Raw genomic sequence first — 17,890 nt, 5'->3', positions numbered from 1 at the left:
CACACCCCCTTTTCCTTTCGAAACAATCTCTATCCTGCTACCCAATTGTGCCCATGCCCCAGAATGTCTAGCTTCTGGTTCAACCTGAAACACTCTGGGGAAAGAGCCAGAAATTACTCCCAGTTGGCAGCTGTTGTGGAGGCAGAGAGCAGCTGCACAAGCTTGGCTGACACCAAATTTACTCTGACAACAAACAAGGCTGCACAGAGGCCTGCCTGGCACTCGGTGTGGGCACTGTGTGGTCGGCATCCCCAGCAAAGTCGCTGCTGCCTCCACACTGCATCTGCAGACACTCCAAGTTCTGTAGAGCTTTCTCTTAAACACACAAAACAAAAATCCAAAGCCAACTAGTTATCTAAAATTGCCCCCTTTAGAGAAATTGGAGAGCAGGGCAAATTCCATGTTTAGTGGCCGAATTGAAAACATACTCAAAGTCATCATTAACTGTCCTAACTAACTATTCAACCTGGACCTGCTGCTCTCAAATTTCCAAACTCTGTCCCAGCTTTTGGATTAATGAGCAAATGGTCTTTTTTGTTGTGGTGGTAAATATATAGGTAACAAAACAAGTTCAGTGATAATGAAATATGTCCATAATGTGATTCAACCATCACTACTTCTGAACTTTTCATCACCCTTAACAGAAACTAAGTATCCCCTAGGCATTGTAGCAAACATTATTTCAGTTTTTGAATCCATTAAGCTGTTGCAATTCTATTTCTTTTTAAGGTTTTACAACTATCTTTTCATGTCATTCCCTCTTGTAAAATATCATCCCAGCTACCTTCACCTTAGAATGTCCCCTTCACTCTGATTCCTTAATTCACTTTAAGTCATCAATATCCTTCCTTCCCTACTACACAGAGCCTTCTCTCACTCAACTTTTCATTCTAGCAGAAGGAATCCTGGGTGAAGTGTGACAGCACCATTTTGGGAGAGAGGTGATACCTGGGTACTCACACTGACACATTACTGTGAAATGGAAATGTGTTTCTATTTCCATCGTCACTCACTAAATATTGAGATTTTAATAGCCAGATACAATTTTCTTTGTGCTAATGATCACTCCAAATTGCACTTCAAATGAAATTCTAATGGACACTCTAAACAGACGGCCTACTTTCAGTGGGGATGGAGTTGGATTGAAGACAGACTTCATCTCTTACCTACACTTTATATAGCACACATTTAAAAATCCCAAGAATTTATGATGGCTCTATTTATAGTTGAGAAAGTTCCTGGCCTCACACTCCCTAGGAATACACTAGGCAGGTAGAGTGTGCCACTCCTCCCAACAATGTTTTCAGGGAGTCCCCAGTATATCCCCCATTGTGGAAGGTTAATCGTGTAGAGAAAGGTAAAGGGAATTTTTCTTGGATCACTTTCTTCCTGCCCCCTTTTAGCACTTCAGAGCCTGTTGGATGTTTGGGGCATAAGCACTGACTAAACTTACTGCCATTGAGTCGATTCCGACTCACAGCAACCCCCTTTGGGTTCCCGAGGCAGTAAATCTTTACGCAAGTAGACTGCCTAGTCTTCCTTCTATGGAATGGCTGGTGGGTTTGAAGCACCAACCTTCTAGTTAGCATTCAAATGCCTTAGGCACTATGTCACCAGAGCTCCTTAAGCAATGACTACAGTCCATAAAATAACCAGCTCTCCCAATTGTTGCCGCCTTAATGTCACATATACTGGTGCCCTAATAATCATCCTCTCATCTTACCTACAGTCTCTGAAGAAAGAATGTTCTCCACACTATAGCTGTTCGGGACCTCTTACACTTTTGGACCTCCCTGAATCTCAACTCCCTCATTATGAAGTGGTCAGAATCCATACTTCTTACAGGTATTGGTAAGGCGCTGCAACGATGATGTTTGTGAAACACCTTATAAACACAAAGGAGCTCTGGTAGCGTAGTGCCTGAGGCACCTGACTGCTAACCAGAAGGCTGGCGGTTCAAACTCACCAGCCACTCCTCGGAAGAAGATGGGGCAATCTACTTCCTAGTGATACTGCCTTGGAAACCCAAGGAGGGGTCCCTATGAGTCGGGTCCGACTTGACAGCACAAAACAACAACAACATAAACACAAACGTTTTATCAAAGTCATTATTTGTGTCACTTTTAACACCAAGAGTCTACACTTCCTGACTTGCATTTCATGTTCTGATTCTCATAGGTTCATATGTACATTCAATATGCTTATAATCTCTTACCTAAAATAACAGCTTTCTGCTTCTAATTTTTCTGCCTTGTATCACTTTTTCTGAACTCATTATTTCTACAAGACAAAAATTCCCTTCTTCTGATTATCAACCGAGTGTTTCCATTTGGCCTGTACTTACTGTTTTCATCTTCCTCTCCTAAAACCAGACTCTACTGGAACCATGGAGATTCTCTGATTACCAATGACCATTCCATTCACAAAGGCCCTTTCTCCACCCTCATCTTCCTCAAACTTTAAGGAGCAATGGACATTGCTAACAGTGTTTCACCAGTCACTCACTATAACACCCCAAACAACTGATTTAGTATCAGTCTCTACAACAGTACTTCTCACATCTGTCAAGAGAGACAGGCCCTTCCCCTGCCTCTACCTATCCATGACCTGTTTCTTGCCTAACATCTTGTTTCCTTGACTTCTATTTACAAGCATTTTTTCGTTTCTTCCTGGCTACAGCTTCTCCTCCACCATTCCCTTCTCTTTGAATCTCCAAAGATACCATTTACAGAGGAGCATCTATCCATAAGTCTGCCCTGCTTCTGTCTGCAACACCTCAAACAACAAGTTATTTTCACACTGTTCATCTCATTCACTCATACTGAAAATGCCACCAAGCCTTTCCATTTTTTTCTTTCAAAATGTCTCCAGAAATAGCCTTTTTCTATTCAATCTTACCACCACTTAGCTCTTAAGCCTCACCTCTTCCACTTTAGATACCTCTCACAGCTCTTGATCAATTTTCTCATCTCTATTGCTATTATCTTTCCCTCTTCTGCTTCCTCTAAGCAAGCAGTTCTCAAACTTTTGGTTTCAGAATCCACTCCTCCAAAAATTAGCAAGGACTTGAAAGACATTTGGTTTAGGTAGGTTATGTATCTATGAATATTTACTGTACTAAAAGTTAAAACTGCAATTTTTAAAAAATATTATATATTCATTTAAGAATAATAAAACACTACATGCTGGCAAGTAACATTTTTAATGAAAAATAATTATATTTTCAACTTTAAAAGTCAGGAAATGGCATTATTTTACACTTTTGTAGATCTCCAAATGCTGATAACAAAACTCTCCTATTTACTTCTGTATTCTCTATATTCAATATGTTCTTTTGATTTAAGTATGTGGAAAAAAAAGTCTGAGCAGCCTCAGACAAATAGATAGTTGGGAAAGAGTGGAGTCTTTTCACTTAATTGCAGATACTCTTCTTTGATAACTCACCAAAACCTGACAAGTAATTTCATAAAAATTACTTCCAAAGTTGAATCTGAAACCATTATCAATGAACTTTTTATTGCCACAATGAAAACCAATGATGTATCTTGTATTTTGAATGTATTTTTTACCTATGCAAGATTTCATAACATCATACATTGGGTCATCTGAAAAACAATGGTTTTGCAGATCTTTCAAATGCTGACACATTATATGATATCAAAATTTCATATTCGTTAATATCACCAGAGATCTCAATTGAAAAATCTAGAGAAATTATCAAAAACTCAATGTGACAGACGTCATTTTTTCAAAAATCTAATATTCTCTTGAAAGGTTAAATTTTATCACTGGCAACAAATACTTTCCGGTTTTTGTTTTAAACTGAAGCAATAGACTCATTTTGTTCCTCTGGAAAAAATGAAGAAGAAAAATATGTGTGCCAAATACCCAACTGTGAATAATCCAAGTCATTCTGTCAAGTGAAAATGATGTCCATGGCTAATTCAGTTTGCAACTCACACACTCTCCCAAGTGCTTCCCTTGAGACAACCATCATACTTCAGCATGCAGATGTACTCCATGCAGAGTCCTACTCCATCACACAAAATTCTGAAAAGGTGGATACTCAAGGGTCAAAATTTACTATTCATTATTTTTAGTACTTCTTCAAGGACATTCTGTGGTAAGTTCTTACTTTTGAGCATGAGTGTGTATTCTATGAAGCATACAATGACCATTAGGTAGAGATGCTACCCCTGCCTCGACGTGTACTGAATACTAGCAGTTTTACCCACAGTTGCTTTTGCACCGTCAGTGCAATGTCAACACAGAAATAATGGAAGTAACTTCTTAGTATTATTATGAAAAGAATCTGACCTCATGAAGGGTCTTGGGGACTACTTAGGAATCCACAGCCCACACTTTGAGAACCTTTGCCTTAAATCTATGACCTTTGCCCTTTATATCTATAAAGTGTTAAATTCAACTTTATTAAAAGTAAACAAACTCAATCACACTCACATACATCATACATCCCTCACCATAATCTCTCATCTTCCCTTATCTGACCTTGTTCTATTTTGAAACCTTTCTCTCACATGAACTACTGAAATCATTTTCTAACCATTCTCTCTGATTTTAGTCTCTTTCCTACCCAATTCCCACCTACACCCCATTGCCAGATAAACCACTAATTAACAATATACTCAAGTAACCGCACAATGAATGGGTACCTTGCCCATAGCCTTCTTCCACCACATACGTTCCCCCTACTTTACTTCCAACCTTTCTCAACTTTTAAAAATCAAATGGTGTATCATCATTTTAAGAAGCTGAAAGTTAAAAGATGTTCCCAAAAGCAGGATTGAGGTCACCTCTTAGGGAAGGTATTATCAGGGAAAAATACATTGTTATGTTTTATTTCTTAAACACCATAATGGGCAGACAGGTGTCAATCATTTTTATCTCTTTTATATTCTTTTTAATGTCTAATAAAGAAAAAAAGATAATAAAATACAGCTAGCAAATACTCCTCTTCCCAAAGACAGTTTTTACATTTAATTATTCTCTTATTTCATATGTGTTAGTTTTAATAGCTAACCAGACAGCCAGAATATCATATTTTGAGAATGTCTTCACCAGACAATGACTCACTCATAAGGCTAAAATTTCTTCATTTGTACCCATCAATGGTTGCTCAGGTAGATGATACATTAATGCAAACCTAAATGGATTATGATTGCCCCTATTTCAAAGAAATACAGCTATGAACCCTATTATAATTCACAGCAATCCCTTCTAATTTACCTAGTTCCCCCAACCCTGTAAGGCAAAGGGTTATGCATGTGAGTGGATTTTTTCTACCTAGTGATACTGCCTCAGAAACCCAAGGAGGGGTCACTATGAGTCGGGTCTCACTCGATGGCACATAACAACAACAACAACAAACAGTATGTTGGTTAAGCAACAGGAGCCTTTTATGTGAATGGTCTATTTTATAGTATATATAGCTTGTTATGACCATTTGATAGAAATAAAAGGGATTTGTATTTTGAGGATCTCATTTAATCTTTTTTCCCTCAGAGTAGAAAATTAGAAAATGCTATTCTAAAAAACACCGGCAAATATCGAATAATGTGGAATGTATCTTTTCCTAAAGGTGTCCCTAGGCAAATTCACACATAACTAAACAGAGTCGTTGCTTACAACAAAGATTTTCACCTGTCCTATGGCCTCTCACCCACTCCCCATGGCTTAAGTATACAAAGTATACATAAATACAATTATTTATAAATTAATTTTAAAAAATTTAAAAATGATTTTGTTTTACTTTGATTTGAATTTCAAATAGAGAGTTAAGAATCAACAATAGGTGGAGCTACACATTCACAAAAGCAAAAGTGAGGCAGCTTAGTCTGGGAAAAAGTTTTTCAAACATTTAAAAATAAAGTACTTGGTATTTCACAAGTCCACATGAAATTTCAGAAGCAATTCAGAGGAACTGTTTTCAATAGAGTTTATTAGTCTAGCGAATTCTGAAATTCTATTACTGACAGCCCCCAAGATAATTAGAGACTTAAAAGTGCCTGTCATTTAGGGAAAGCAAAATATCAAATTTTAAATTAAAACTTATGTGATGATGTTGATATGAAACCCTAGAAATAAGAGTTTGTCTTAATCATGTATCTACACTTGCTTGGGTTAACACTCAAACTCAATTATTTGTTTTATTTAACTCTAGCTTCCCCTTTAGGTTCAATAACCTGGACACAAAATATACTTTTAATATGGCAGACTTAATTAACCCCACTGAAACTTAAAGGATCCCATAGAGATTACAAAACACACCACCCTTTACTAATTGTCAAGTTCAATTGTGTTAGGCAACCACCTCTTCGTCAACCAACACAAATATAACTCTGTGGGACTTTTACCTACATCATGGTTATTTTCACATGTGACCATGTGCCCATAAACATGAGCTATGTCCCTTTCCTGAGCATCTAAAAAAATAAACCTAAGAAATGAAAACACACTCTGCTTCTTACTTCTGGGCAAAATAGAAGCCTCTGCTCTTGTATTCACAGTCCAAGTATGTCATAATTTCAGTCCACATGAAGACATACCCACTCAGAGCACTCAGGTCTCAGGAGTAAATGTACAAGCAAACTCCAGGCTACTCCAGCAACACCAATCACTGCACTTGAGTTTAGCTCTGGGTGGGGCCAACAGTTGAGCACCAGGCTACTAACTGAAAGGTTGGTGGTTTAAATCCACCCAGAGGTACCCTCGAAGAAAAGCCTGGTGGATCTACTTCCAAAAGACCATAGCCATTGAAAACCCTGTGGAGTAGAGTTCTACTCTGACACACGTGGGGTGACTAGTAGTTGTGATTGAGTAGAAGGCAACTGGCTGGTTTGGTTCAGTTTTTTTGGTGGGGGGAGCAAGTGGGGTAGAGCACCAAATCATAAAGATAACACACCTCCAAGAAAAATGGCCAATTCTGCCTTGGGCAAGGGGAGAAAGTCTGCCACAGTGGCAACTATTTATAACTTTCTTGTTTTCACTCAATAAAAATCCTAAATTTCTCAACCCCTGGGAGAGTCTAAGTCCTATACAGAACCTCAACAATACGCCTACTCTCAGCCAGGGGGCATGGAGTCTAGGCCAAACATCAGAGCAGAACTAACTAGGACTTGAAAGGCTTTGGGGAATAGGTGGGGAGGTGTGAGCTTAACCTTTTGAAGGTGACAGCTCTGTAAATTATATAACTGATACTCACTTATAGAGAAAAGGGTGTTTATTTTCCTTTCAACATCCAGAATAAAAATGAAAGAGGACAGAGAGGCCTAGACACACCCTGTACACATTAAATTTCACAACAGAGAGGGGCTTGTATATTAGCGAATGGCTGTCCTAAGCAAACACCACTGAGGATTCTCTTTTCCTTACCACCCCATGTACCTGGCACCCTATCTCCTACTTAGCAGAAATCCTTTCTGTGTGAATCTCTTACATAAACCAAACAATTAAAGCTCTAATGAGAGGAAAAGGGTGGAATTCCTCATACCAAGATGCCTACAGTAGAATTCTCAGCACCTGGCCCCATCTCTTCCAGGTTTTCAGCTTCTTCCAATTCCTCCTCTCAGCTCATTTTCAGCATTATTTTCAGAATTACTCCTACTCCATTTTCCTCCCAAGTCTTACTTCAAACCAGAAACACAAAATCTACCCACAGAGACTGGAACATAAAAGAAGCTGCCCCCCTCCAACCACCAGCAGAGAAGGAGAGGGAGATAGGTATTCCAAAGTGGCGATGAGGATGAGTTTCCTAAATTCTCTTTCACTGAATGACTTCATAAACTTTTGTCTACCGTGAAATAAATTAGACTTCTCTACAAAAGCCAGAATTCCCAACCACATGTTTCTACAGAAAAATAGGATGCAAGTTCAAAACACCCAAATTACAAGGCCATATAGCATTTGTGAGCTGAGGACTGCCTAGAAAGAAATGAACAGGTGAATTCTTGAATTCACTAAAAACAATAAAAATGAAAGATCTATTCATATCATCTATGAAATGCTACCAGTTCATAATGTCTGCTCTACATATTTCAGATATTGTAAAAGCAAAATAGGTATTCTTCATTAAAAGGTTTCAATCAATTTGAATTTAGGTAAGAGGCAAAGGGTCCCTATATCTTAAATGTCCCTCCCCCCAAAGAAAAAATTTCTATGTTAAAAATAAGAAACTTTCAAAAGTTACCAAATGCTTTTAAGAAAGCTAGTTTTATAAGCTTAATCCAGTTTCAGTTTTACAGGCAAAACTTGTTGAAAATTCAAAAAGAGTGGAATATGAAAATGAAACAAAAAGTCTTAGAAACATATGCTGGCTGGCTTTTCATATCCCTCAGTTTTGAATGTGTCAAAACTCAGAGGAAATAAGATTCAACCTTTCAACGATGTATATGCACCCACTCAACTATTCCTACACTGGGTATCTAATTCCAAAAATTTGCATTAGCTGAACAGATCTCTGTAATTGCCCAAACCAAACCAAACCAAAAAAAAATCAACAACAACCAACCCAAATACATTCAGTTCAGCAAAAGCATCCCTATAAGCGGCACTCAAGTTTCACTCTGAAATGGTGAGTGCCATTATATGAAATCTTTAAGGGGGGGCAAGGGGAAATCACAGAAAACATTCTTACCATTCTCATTGGGCTCTGTTGGCTTGGACACTTCTCTGAACGGGATTATAACTGCATCTCCAGGCACTCTGGGGCTTTCCACATACTTAGGCTTCCTGACAGGACCTGCAGTGGGAAAGATTTTGTGTGTCTAATTTTTTCCAGATGCAAACAAAGCTTCAAAATGTACAGTGTGTGTCCTTACCAGGACCCAAATATGCCTAAAGGAAGAGCCGGCCCCTTCCCCTCCCTTGAAACAAACGCACACACTCTCTCTCTCACACACACACACACACACACACACACTCTCTCTCTCTCTCACACACACAGAGTCATTTCAGTACAGATGCGGGAATGTCCAGTCTGGGCTGCCAAAGAAGAAAAAGGGTCAGTTCAGTCTTGAGAATGTAAACTCTGACAAAAACAAAAGGTGCTCTTTTGCTGTGAAGTCTCTGCAGCCGTCTTCAGTGTATATCTAGTAGGTAATTTTGACATGTTCAAACCTGGGCAGCTTGTGGTTGTGGGTTCTTTATTCAGAATTTTTCTCTGAGACAAAGACTGTTTGATTGCTTGGTATCTCCAAAGTCAGGAGGCAAGAATTACAAACAGCCAGCCTGTAATATCAACACGCTCCGAGCAGCCATTTAACAGAGGCATTTTATCAGACTGGTGACGCACAGTCATTGTGTGGGGCAGAGAAGACAGTTGCTTTCTTGGCAGCTCATATAGATGCCTTCAAAAAGGCCTATCAGCTAGTCCAACAGGGAATTCAGGAACACAAGGGAAACTCAGGGTCTTATCTTCCATTCCTCCCCCCAACTTCCACCCATTCATCATTAACAAATCTGAAATTTCTAGTAAGACTGTGTGGAACTCTCACACACTAGTGGTTCGAATATAAAATTAATTGGCAGTTCTTCGAAAGGTTACATATATAGTTACCAAGTGACCCAGCAATTTCACTCCTATATAAAACATATATTCATACAAGAACTTATGCACAAACATTCATAGCAGCATTATTCATAACAGCCAAGTGTCTTCATGACAACAGAACAATGGAATATACTGGGCAGTAAAAAGGAATGAAATACTGAATCATGCTGCAACATGGATGAACTTTAAGAACATCATGGTAAGTAAAAGAAGCCAGTCATTTAAAAAAAAAAAAAAAAAACACGTATTTTATGATCCCATTCATATGAAAGGTCCAGAACAGGCAAATCTCAAGAGACAGAAAGTAGATTAGTGGTTGCCAGGGGCTTGCTGGTTTGTAAGATGGAGAGTTGGAGGTGGTGGTTAAGAGGCAAAGAGTTTTTAGAGGTGACGAAAATGTCCTAAAAGTCCATTGTGGTGACAATCACATATAACCTCTGAATATACCACAATCCACAGAACTGTACTTGTTAAATGGGTGAACCGTATGGTATGTGAATTGCATCTCAATAAAATTTTTAGAACAAGACTACACATGCTGTCTGTTCCTTTCACACGTCGCATTACATTACAGTCCAAAATCACCCACTTGGTTGCCTTATGCTTAAAGTGAGCTTTATAATAAGGCCACAGAGACAGGACACATTCCACATCAGTAAAAGAACAAGTGGCAGAAATAGTGCCAGGCAGGGGTTCACAGCTCTCCCCACCTCGGCCCTGAGCTATACTAATCGCTGGCGTCTGAGCTCAATACATCACACAATAAAGGAGTGAGTTTGGTGGACTCCGAGCATTATTCTCTCAAACATCTCATGTGTCTGAGAAATTCTGTTTAAATTACACTTTATAGTGAGTGATGCTGCCATCTATAGGTTTACCACAAAAGTATCTACACTTCTATTTAAAAAAAAAAAAAAACTGTCCAATTCTCAGTCAGTTATAACGAACTATATCTTAAAATATGCTACATTATCAAAGAAGCTTATTGAACTTTACAAATAAGAGCATTTGTAGTATTTAATCATATGGATGTTTTTATAACTTACTTAACCTTGCCAGATAGGGATTTTTTTTTTTGTAAGTTAAAATAGAATGATTACAGGGATAAAAGGATATTCCACAATTTAAGCGGAAAATGTAGACTGTGACAACAGTATACAGAGAATGATTCATATTTTACTGAAAATATACATAGTAACGACAGGAATATGCATGGCAGAAGCTTGGCGGTGGGGGAGATGTAAGTATTTGCTGTGGAAGAGATAGAAGGAAGATCTGAATTGGGCAGACAGAAATAGAACCAGGACAAATACAAGAACCTGTCTACACTTCTGGTTTCCCACCTACCTATTTCTTACAGTAAAATGGATCACTGGCTTGCTTCCAATCCAAGGGGGAAAAGCCCTTTGTTATCATTGTCCAAAGATCCTAAACCACCCCAACAAGCAGCCATACCACCGCCCAAGAGATACCTCTAAGTTTCTGTTCACTGTAACTCTTCAGGGTATACTCACTGCCATCAAGCTGATTCTGACTCACAGTGACTTCCATTGGGTTTCCAAGGCAGTAAATCTTTACAGAAGTAGATTGCTTCATCGTCCTTTCACAGAGAGGCTGTGGGCTTGAACTGCCAGCCTTCTGGTTAGCAGTCAAATGCATCAGGCACTATGCCACCAGAACTTCCTTCAGGGTACAGTAATGGCAAATCTCCAAGATTTGCTTCCAAGCTACCCTACACATACAACACTCTCCCAAAATATTCTCTAATAGTTAAGTATTTTTTAAAGTGTGAGCTATTTCACATGAATGTACAATGGTTATTAAGAATGACTGGTATGTCACCACCCAGGGCCCTTGGACAGCATCAATGCCCATCCATTTAAAAGTCTGTATTTAATCGTCTGTAACTATATTCTATTCAGAAGCCAACCATTAACTATAAGAAATTTTACTCAACACTGATGCTGTTAAGAGGATGGTCTCTGAAGCCAGGCAAACCCAAGTTAAATATTACCCCTCCTCCCTCCACTTTAACTGGGAGATCTTGGGCCAGTTATTCAACCTGCTTCAGCCTAAGTTTCCAAGTTTAAATTATGATAATGACCAGAGTACCTACCCCATGGGTTAATAAACATTCCATAAATCTTCATTATTATTATCATTTGTTGTTGTTGTTATGTGCCGTCGAGTCGGCCCCGACTCATAGCGACCCCTCCTTGGGTTTCCGAGGCAGTATCACTACGGAAGTAGGATTGCCCAACCTTCCTTCCGAGATTATTATTATCATTAACCACCCCTAAAATGGTGGCAAAAATTAACAAAGAATTCACTCACCGTTGGCAAAGGAAAGCCACTAAAGATTTCTAAGTGGAGCAGTAGCATTGAATATACATTTCAGCAAGACCAATCTGATCACAGTGTGCAGGGTAGGGAAAATAAGGGGGAGCCTGGAGGCAGGTTAGCTTGCAGGCTATAGCAGTTATCTAGGCTAGAGGTAGTCCAGGCACAGCTGAAAGATCTCAATCAAAACAGAACACATGGGCTAGCATGTCCTGGAGCTAAATGATGAGCGATTTCCTGCTATGAGGAGAAAATCCATGAGCGCAGAGAGACTAGGGCAGTCTGGTTCCCAGGCTTAGTAGGATCACATTAAACAATAATGTCAGATATGAAATGAACCTTAGAATATACCAAAGTGAAAAAAATAAATAAAACAAAACATGTACTTAATGGGCACACTAGTTGTCTAGCTGTTGTATGGTGCCAAGTCAATTCTGACTCAAAGCAACTCTAAATGACGAAGGAGAGCTGCCCTACTAGGGTTTTCTGGGCTGTCATCTTCATGGGAGCTCTGCTCCCATGTCATCAGGTCCTTTCTCCCACTGAGCCTCGGGATAGGTTTGAGCCACCACCCTTCGGTTAGCAGCCATGCGCATAACCAGTGTACCACCAGAGCTCCTTCCACTTGTCTTACATACATTCATTCATTCCATCCTAAAAACTCTGGGAGAAAAGCACTATTTCCGCCATTTTTAGGTTGGGAAACTGAGACTATACAATTTATGGTATCTCACATGGCAAAGCAGTAATCCAAACTCTTACCTGTGCAGTTTCAAAGTCCATGCACTAAGCCACCACTCAGCACTTACAAAACTACGAAATATGGATTAAACTCGTAGTCCTAGAAATAGGCAGAGCACTGGAACCTTCTACCACCCAATCATTTACAGACCTTCAGTGTACAGTCAGCAAATCTTTTGTTCTATTCACTTGTCTCTGATCTACTCTTTTATTAAAATCAAAAAATCAAACTCACTGCCATCGAGTCAGTCCTGACTCATAGCAACCCCTCTTTGGGTTTCTGAGGCAGTATCTCTATAGAAGTAGATGGCCCAGTCTTCCTTATAAAGTGATCATAAACAACTGCTCTCCAATTTGATCCTTTAATTTAAACTGCTTTTCACAGATAAACCTGAAACACTATCAACAAGATAAATTTATAATCACAGGTTTTATTTTTTTCTCTCCTCAATCAACATTAGAGAATTTGTGTGCATTTCCATTAGACATAGCAGATGAACAGCCACCTGTTTGCCTTCACTCCTTCAAAACACCACTAAAGTTGTAGTAAAGGGATTAAAGAGGGACCAATGAAAGAGGAGACAATGACAGGCAAGGAAGCAAACTTACGAACATAGGAGACAGATGGCCAAGGAGCAGTGGCTTGAGCAAACCAGAAAACATTAGTGCTGAGGGCTTAAATTAAAAAAAAAAAAACAAAAACACAAGGCTTGACAAGGCATTGGTGGTTCAGTGGCGCCAACTCCTACCTTCTATGCAGGAGACTAGGGTCCAACTCCCAGCCTATGCTCGTGCACAGCCACTCCCCACGGATCAGTGGAGGCTTGCATGTTGTTATGATGCTAAACAGGTTTCAGTGGCACTTCTGGACTGAGATGAATTAGAAATAAAGGCTGGGCAATCTACTTCAGAAAAGAGCCCCACAAAATCCCTATGGGTCACAACAGTCAAAGTTGCAGATGAGCATGGGGATGGCGCAGGACTGGGCAGTGTTTCACTGCTTAGTGCACTGAGTCCCCATGAGTTGTAGGCCGACTCGACAGTAACTAACGACAACAGTCTCGCAAAGTCTCAGAAACCTCTGTAAGCACAGGTCTAAGTGGACCGAATAGAGTTGGACTTTCCCCCTACCCAAGTCCTTTTCTAAGCTCGGAAACATGTCCTCCCACCTCCACCCTGGAGGCTGAGTGTATTCTGTGGGAAGGTTAAACTACAAGACTCTAGAGAATCACAGCTAAACTCTTGAGTACTAAACTGAAAAACTGGAATTAAGAAAAAACTTTCTATGTGCAGCCTGTTGAGTCCCCAGATGCAAACACCTCCCCACCCCCTGCCCTCCACCCTCGGTGAGCTGTGAACACTGACAGCCAAGCTGTACACCATGGTAGAGAGTGGAGGATTTCTCCCTGGGGTAGCTTACCCAGAAATAAAGATCAGTAAGTAAACATGGTTAGGAGACCCAAAAAACGGTGGGATCCCTGATCAATCACACTACAGCAAAACCTTCCCCCAATACAAATACAAATACACACACACACCTTTCAATCACCTTTTCAGCACCTTGTGCTTATATACAAACCATGATCACCACTCAGTGGAGGAGACTCTAACCTATAAAACGGAATCCCACCAAAGGAAGAACACCCTCCAGAGTGAGAAGGGGTGGCATCCATTACACAAGAAAGGGATACTAAGACTAGAAACATTCAGTTCAGAATCTGTGGTGTGATCTGCCGAGCAGCCACCAGCTACAGAGGGGACAGCTGGTGGCTAGAGCAGCTAGGCATACACAGAACCACAGGAGCACGGATTTTTGTGCCATCACTATGAAAAACTCTCCTAAAGAAGTAATAACATTCCTTATCAATAGAAATCAAAGTCAGAAAATCCATCCTCAATATCCCTTTAACTCAGAAAAAACTACTACCCAGCATCCTTCTAATACTGGTTTTTGTGTGTGTGTTTAAAACATACCTAAGCACAAGCTACCTGAAAGTAAACTAATTTTCCCTCTCACATAAAACAAGTGCTGTACAGTTAATTCCCCAAAACTAACATAAATGTAATACTATGTAACAATTACTCAGACGGCATGGTATTCCAACAACTAGCTATGTTTTAAGGCAAGAGGGTATTAAAAAATATATATATAAGACCTTTCCATATTAGCTTGAAAATCAATTCCCCTAACAAGCTCACCTGTTTCTACCATAGCTGCCTGACCTCCCAATCACTTCTGGACAGCTGACCCAGGCTGAGTGAGTGAGGGAGTCAGTGTGTGTCTGTCTCTCTCTCTCTTTCTCTAAATGGTAACTCTATCTGTAAAAAGACATCTGACATTTCAACAATCTTCACAAGTACAGTTTAGTGGCATTAATTATGTTCATCGTGTTGTTCAACCATCACCAGGGCTATCTCCATGAAGCAGAGGTTCTAATGACCTAGGTCTGAGGCGGGACCACAGATGTACTCTGGGTGCAAGGCTATTGAGTATGCACAGCAGAGGCCATGTGTGGGCCTCTAAGGAACCATCACTGACCACACCCCCCTTCCACCAAGTTGATGTAAGGTCTGGTGGCCTTGGCTGTGAGTCATCTTGCCTGGTTCACAAAATTTAAGATATGCAGGGACTGTTCTTGATTACAAATTAAACCCATTCTTCCAAATCCCAGATTCCTTTCCTTACTCCAATCTCCCCCATTCTCTATGCCTTACAGAGGTAGGGAGCTCTCAAAGTTAAAGACAATAGCTTTTCAAAGTTAAAAGAAACACAAACTATACCAAATAGAAGTTAAATAGGTGTCAGCTTTCAGGTGCTAAATACACAACATGCAAATACGTAACTCCTGCCTACCTGTTAACTGCATAGAGAAGCCTGTGTCTGGGGAAGAGGGGGCAATCCCCCCACTTAATCACTCTGTGCTACAACCTCTAAGACACTGCATTCTCCCCCAGCAGTATTTTGCCTTTATGTAAATTCTCAAATACCCAGCAGCCAGTTTCTACTCCTTTTTGACATTTTAGTCACACAGCTGACTATTTTGCTACTTAAGAAATTTCCAAATAAGGAATACTTTTTAGAAATAAACCAAACAGGGCTTTATCTCTAGGCAGTGAAAAAGAGAAGGGCAGGGGTTACTTTCCATTTCTGAGTATTTCAGTTAAAAATAATCAGATATATATGAAAGCAATATTTGGGACACAGAACACCTCAGGCTACTTATTGCATTTAAAGCAGACCTTACATTTTTCACATCTGGAGACTACGAAAAGTGACACTTTCTGTTATCAATCATTTCAGAGATTTTTAGCATCATGAACTTTCACAGTAAAGGTTCCTGTCAATTTTACCTGGTCTGGGTTTTCACTTTACAGTGGGAAATGTTCACAGCAAAATGAGAAAAATAAGACAGGAATGAGTATAAGGATTTTTTTTTTTTTTTAAAGGGGTCAGGAATACCTTTCATCACTAAAACAAATGTCATTAAATAGCCAATCCAAATCTTAAACGTGGCTAACTATCAGATCATAGGTTTGAATTTTAAAAAGCAACATATACTAGACAGAGCATCCAAAATATGACACCCTCCCCCCACCTGTCTGTACTTCAAAAATCAAAGTGCTGGGGGAGGAAAGAGGAGACATGTAATTTGGAATTGGGAACCGGAAAGATGTGGACTAAGTTTAAGGCATAAAGGGAGCACACTCTGTAGCAGGGATCTGGGCTTGAATATAGTTTTTTTTCTTAACTAGAGTTGAAGCTGGGCTGGTGAAATGATGGGCTGCCCAAAAACTCAACCTACAAGAGGTGAGGGCCTTTTGGGAGGATTCATTTTAATGGAAGAAGGAAGCAGACAATGAAATGCCCCAATTACTTGGATTTCTCCCATGAAAAGCAGTGCTGTAAAGAAAGATCTAAAATGCTGCTCGATATATTTCAAACCCAGGGAAAGATAAAAGGAAGCACTAAGCTCCCCTTAAAAGAGCACTGGTGGCACACTGCTTAAGGCAATTGACTCCTAACTAGAAGGCTGGCAGTTCAAACCCACCAGCTGCTCTGTGTAAGGAAGGTAAGGCACAATCTACTTCCATAAAATTTTACTGCCTTGGAAACACAATGGGGGTTGCTATGAGCACAATCAACTCAATGGCAATGGGCTTGTTTTTTTGAACTCCCCTTATCCCACAAAGCCTTGGGTGAATGTGGATGCAGAGTACAGTATCCAGACAGAAGTGCACCGGCTGCCCAGCCGCAGAAGCTTCCCTGAGCATATGTCAGATACTTGCTTGCGACTTTCAGAAACTTCCAGAAACACTTTTGCAAGGCCTGGGCCTTATGTGAAAAGATGAGGGCAAATACACCAGTGCAAAGTGAGTTATCACTACTAATGTGACTCCATGCCTCAAGGCAAGTGAGGGGTGAGGGAAAAAAAAAACAGGTCACCTGCTAATGGTGAATGAAATATGAACACTACCTGACACCACACTTAATAAGCCCCCTTTTATTTATTTCAAATGCCTTTATTTTCCAAAGTCCATTGGGAAGGAAGGGTTGACAGCCTTTATTCATAAAATGCATTATCAAGTCACTCTTAAGGTTAAGGACAGAAATGTGCATTGGCGTTCGGGTGCTCAGTTGTAAACCCACTGCTGTAGAGTTGTTTCTGACTCATAGTGACCCTATAAGACAGAGTAAAACTGCCCCCTACGTTTCCAAAGCTGTAAATCTTTACAGAAAGGAGATTGCTCATCTTTCTCCAGTGGAGCGGCTGGTGGGTTCAAACTGCCAACCTTTTGGTTAGCACTCGAATTCCTTTGCCACTGTACCACCACAGCTCTTCCTTTTCAATAAAGCATTATAAACATAAATATTAACAAAGATTTTCAAGTCTTATCATAGTACAACAAAATATGCAGTGCAATTTTTCCCCTTTCTCCACTGTTGTTTGATCTGTGATACTCTTCATACACTGTTGTTTTATGTTAAAGCACAGGAGCATAGATTCACTTTATTTACCCAACAAACATCTGTTGTGCGTCCACTGCATGTCAAGCACAAGAATGAGAACAACAGGCGGGGCAAGATGGCGGACTAGGCAGAAGGATTGCACAGACCCTCTTCAACAAAGAAAAGGGAAACCAATTAATACAGACACAGAAGATAATCTTGGACCCCTGAGCCTAGAAGGAAAGGATGCAGATTTGGACTAAACCCCAACTAGCAGAAGAATTTGCGTGAAA

General features: G+C 39.9%; 1 protein-coding gene across 1 annotated transcript in view; it reads right to left on the bottom strand.

Annotated features, from left to right (window-relative positions):
- The window catches only part of TANC1 (tetratricopeptide repeat, ankyrin repeat and coiled-coil containing 1), a 258,142-nt gene that overhangs the window by 133,785 nt on the left and 106,467 nt on the right, over positions 1–17,890 (bottom strand). Inside the window, exon 3 of the mRNA XM_007941851.1 lies at positions 8,654–8,758. Within this exon, the coding sequence (XP_007940042.1) occupies positions 8,654–8,758 (105 nt within the window). The remainder of the gene's footprint in view (positions 1–8,653; positions 8,759–17,890) is intronic.

The sequence above is a fragment of the Orycteropus afer genome, unplaced genomic scaffold (genome assembly GCF_000298275.1).
Source record: "Orycteropus afer afer isolate SDZICR_OR568_19922 unplaced genomic scaffold, OryAfe1.0 scaffold00084, whole genome shotgun sequence".
Taxonomy (NCBI): Eukaryota; Metazoa; Chordata; class Mammalia; order Tubulidentata; family Orycteropodidae; genus Orycteropus; species Orycteropus afer.
Note: the sequence above shows the minus strand (reverse complement) of the source record. Positions and strands in the feature narration are given on the sequence as shown.